Consider the following 3,672-nt stretch of genomic DNA (forward strand, 5'->3'; position numbering starts at 1 on the left):
TTTTCCTTCATCTCCTTTTTTTTTTTTTTTGTCCTAGATTTCACTAGCTTACTACAGAGTGTCCAACGGTTCTGTTGAGATCTGTTATTTAGCAGAGAAGGATTCAAACATCTGAAGGATAAAGTCTTTGGGAATCACATACTGACAGTTCCTCTGGGATTGCTGGTTATTGTTTTAGCATACTAGACATTAGGCATATTTTGTCATTAAACATACTTTGTCATGAATTTTGCTCTCTAGCAGGAATAAGTAGTATGAGAAAAGCCGGAGTCTCTAAGAACCATCAAATATCTGCTGTGTCTTTCCAAACAGAGGCAGTGAAATATTTTTGCCAACCTGAGTAATTTATTTTATGACATTACCAGTATCTTCAAGGACATATTTAATATAAATGAAGAGAAGGAAGAGTATCTGGAAGTGAGGGGTAGTGAGGTGCCCTGTACCTGCACCTGCTGTCTGTGTGCATCCCCTCCCTTTCCTAAGGGAACATTGTGCTATTGCTTTCCCCTTTTCCTCTCGTTTTTTGAACTTTTTGTTTTGTCTCTTGCCCGTCCGGTTTTAGTTCCTGAAACTAAAGAAGTGGTGAGCCACAAGTACAAGACGCCAATGGTGAGTCAACTCTGATGCTTTCTGGTAGTTCTTTAGAGGATATATCTTTATGTTTTCATGTGGTGAAAGAATGGCATTGAGATTGCAGGATTTGCAATGCTAATAGTGCAATGGAACACTAGCTGCTCCTTTATGATTGCTCTCCTAGAGGGAAGGCAAGAAAACTTGATGATTGTTGTTTCTATAAAACTAGAGGAACTCAGAGGTAGTGCAAACAAGCACAGTCTCTTTTGTCAGGATAAAGATGCAAGGTATCTGGCTTAGCATGAACTTCAGCACGGTAAGAGCTAGTGGAACCGTTAAGACCGTGTACAACACAATCCTTAATCCACAGAATAGATGAAAAGGGAGACTGGTTTCTGCGCATAAAATGATTGCTAACTGAGTTTATGAAAAATTCCCATTTACTCCTGAAAGTGAGCAGTGAGATGCAAGAGACCTGTGCAAGTATTGATTCTTCCCATACAGGCAAGTTACTGCTGTGGTTTAGTCTCAGGTTTTGCAAGATTTTTTGAACACCAGCAGTTGACAATGGTACTGAGCACTTTTAAACATAAGAGTTCAATGATTAGGCCTATATGCACTTATAAGGAAGGAATAGAAACCAGTGGTTATCATCAGAACTGAAATCTCTTCAGTTATTTTAAGTCTGAAGTGCAGCGCATACATTTGGTGATTGCATGGAGCTCACAGTCCTTCAAGAGCAGAGAGAGAGAAAAACTACTTGAAGAAACTAGAAATGTTTTAGGAACAAAATACAACATATGTAATTTAAGAAGCAGCTGTATCTTTTAATAAGAAAAACCAGTTTAATGCAAATTAATGATATTTTACACAAGTGTTTTGCTTGTGCTATAATAGAACAAAACATGTTATGCTTATTGCAAAGATAATAAAGGTCAATTGACAGGACAGAAGCTTTTAAGATCACCAGAATAGCCAGTATTAGAACTAGGATATAAACTAAGTCTAAGTCTTACCTTCAGTGAATTGTGCTGCCAGTCCTGTGCTAACAGGGGATTTTCTGTTAAATAATAGCACACTTGATCATTTAAAAGCAGTAATTGTAAATCATGCTAATGCTATGTGCAGCCCTCTTCTTTAAGGTAGTGACACAATTGTTTGGGATTCTTCATGTGAAACATGCAATGTTGGGTTGTGGTTTTGTTGCTTTTTTGAAATTAAAAAATAAAAGAAAGAGAAAGCTTGTGTTACCCATGGATTCACTAGCATTGGTTAAAATGACAAGGATTACCAGTCCATGTACTTTTGCGCATAAAAAGCTAGTTGGGAATAAGTTTAGCTGTAGACTTTTTAATTCAACCTCTCCCAGAAAAATTCTTGTAACTTCATATAACAGACCAAAGGGAAGTATGTAGGATGTTTATTTCTAAAGACAGCTGGCCAACTTTCTAGCTTAGCATATTGTTCTTAAAAATTATTAGAATCATACTATCAAGCAACTAATGTTTTTTATCCCAAAGGAGGTTTTATAGTTGTTATAAGACTTTTCTTCTCTATCCATCTCAATCAGAACGTAGTATGAGACGGTTTTTCCTGATTTATTTTTTTTTAAATCTGTAGCCAGAGGGAAGACATGCAGCTAAATACAAAATGTGCAGTGGATTTTGTAAAGCACTAAGTGATTTTAATTTCATTATCTCCTTTTCTAAATTCTAGGCTCATGAGATCTGCTACTCCGTGCTGTGTCTCTTCTCTTATGTGGCTGCAGTTCGTGGAAAAGAGGCAGAAAACAAAAGCAAACCACCTCGACCAGTTTCAAGTTGATCTTGATACTGGGAAATACCTACCCTTTGGCACGTTGATAATGCAGTACTTCCATTTTTACTGCAGTTTCTGGAGCTCACTTTACTGTCTTCTATGAGAACTTGATTATTTATGTATGACCCTGCAAGCCTTTCCCCATAGAAAAACCTAAGACTTCACTGCTCAGTCTCCTTCTGAATTTGTCCTTTATGGAGTTTTTCTATCAGCTGTTAATCAGACAGTTTTGAGCATCAGTATCCAGCTGTGAGTGACCTATTCTGGCCATTCCTTCGGAATTCCCTTTTTCTTAAGATGACTAACAGCTTGAGTTTGGATGTTTTTTGTTTCTAGTGGCACTTGTTACAGATTTATCACTTTACAACTGCAGGCTTCTGCTTTCAGCTTCTCTGGTATGTGCACAGTGGAAGCAGTCTGGTCCTGCATGTTGTTTAAATGTTGTGTTTTTATTGTTTTCCTTCTGTGTTGTTCATTTCTATCCACCAACATGGAGTTCTTGTCACATAGTTCTTTCAGACCCTTTTGGTAGAGATGAGCCGTTTAGTTACCATGGTCTTAACACACCATGTGACAGTGGAAGTTTGGCCATTAATTTGGTCCATCTGTGAATATGACTGCTTTTCAAGTGGGAAAAGAAGTGAAGAGAGAAGCTTTGAAGGCAGTATATTGTGAACAACCCTGACACCTCATGGATTCTGCAGATTTCCAAATGGGAGTTTAGATAATATGTGTAGATATCCCAGCAGCAGAGTTGACAAATGCATATAAGCACTACCCAAAGTAGTTAATCATAGGGGTTAGAAAATGCATAAGGAAATGTAAAACTTGGGAACATGACTGGCAAAAGCACATGGCAGATCCATGTCTTTGTGGGTTTATAACACCAGATATTTCTATAGCTATCTGGTGAACATATTCGGAACCCAAAGGATTATTCTGTCTCCAAATTTTTTAAGCTATTGCTTTTTTTCAGTCTCTACCTGTATTTCTTGCAAATCCTGTGTTACTGTATAATGACATTCCTGCAGTTAAAACTATCCATCGCATTCCTTATTTTAAGTAGGCTGAATGTGAATGTTTTTTTTCATCCTGTTTTTGTTCCTCAGCTGTACTGCACTTGTCTTGAAAGCTCTCAGGATGCTCAAAGGAGAGACTGTCTAGAGAGAAATTGTTACATGTAAAATACCTGGAAAAATGCTCTGATGCAAACTGATGTATTGTATGTTTTGACTTAAAATTATGAGTAAATGCACCCAGAAATAACCCTTAGTCGGGGTA

At 37.5% G+C, this 3,672-nt stretch overlaps 1 protein-coding gene across 1 annotated transcript in view; it reads left to right on the forward strand.

Annotated features, from left to right (window-relative positions):
- MADD (MAP-kinase activating death domain) overlaps positions 1 to 3,098 on the forward strand; it is a 52,498-nt gene extending 49,400 nt beyond the window's left edge. Inside the window, 3 exon segments of the mRNA XM_010014618.1 lie at positions 563 to 609; positions 2,290 to 2,998; positions 3,030 to 3,098. Coding sequence (XP_010012920.1) covers positions 563 to 609; positions 2,290 to 2,397 — 155 coding nt within the window. The 3' untranslated portion in view covers positions 2,398 to 2,998; positions 3,030 to 3,098.
- The last annotated feature ends 574 nt before the right edge of the window (positions 3,099 to 3,672 follow it).

This window comes from Nestor notabilis, unplaced genomic scaffold (assembly GCF_000696875.1).
Source record: "Nestor notabilis isolate BGI_N333 unplaced genomic scaffold, ASM69687v1 scaffold3615, whole genome shotgun sequence".
NCBI classification, from domain to species: Eukaryota; Metazoa; Chordata; class Aves; order Psittaciformes; family Psittacidae; genus Nestor; species Nestor notabilis.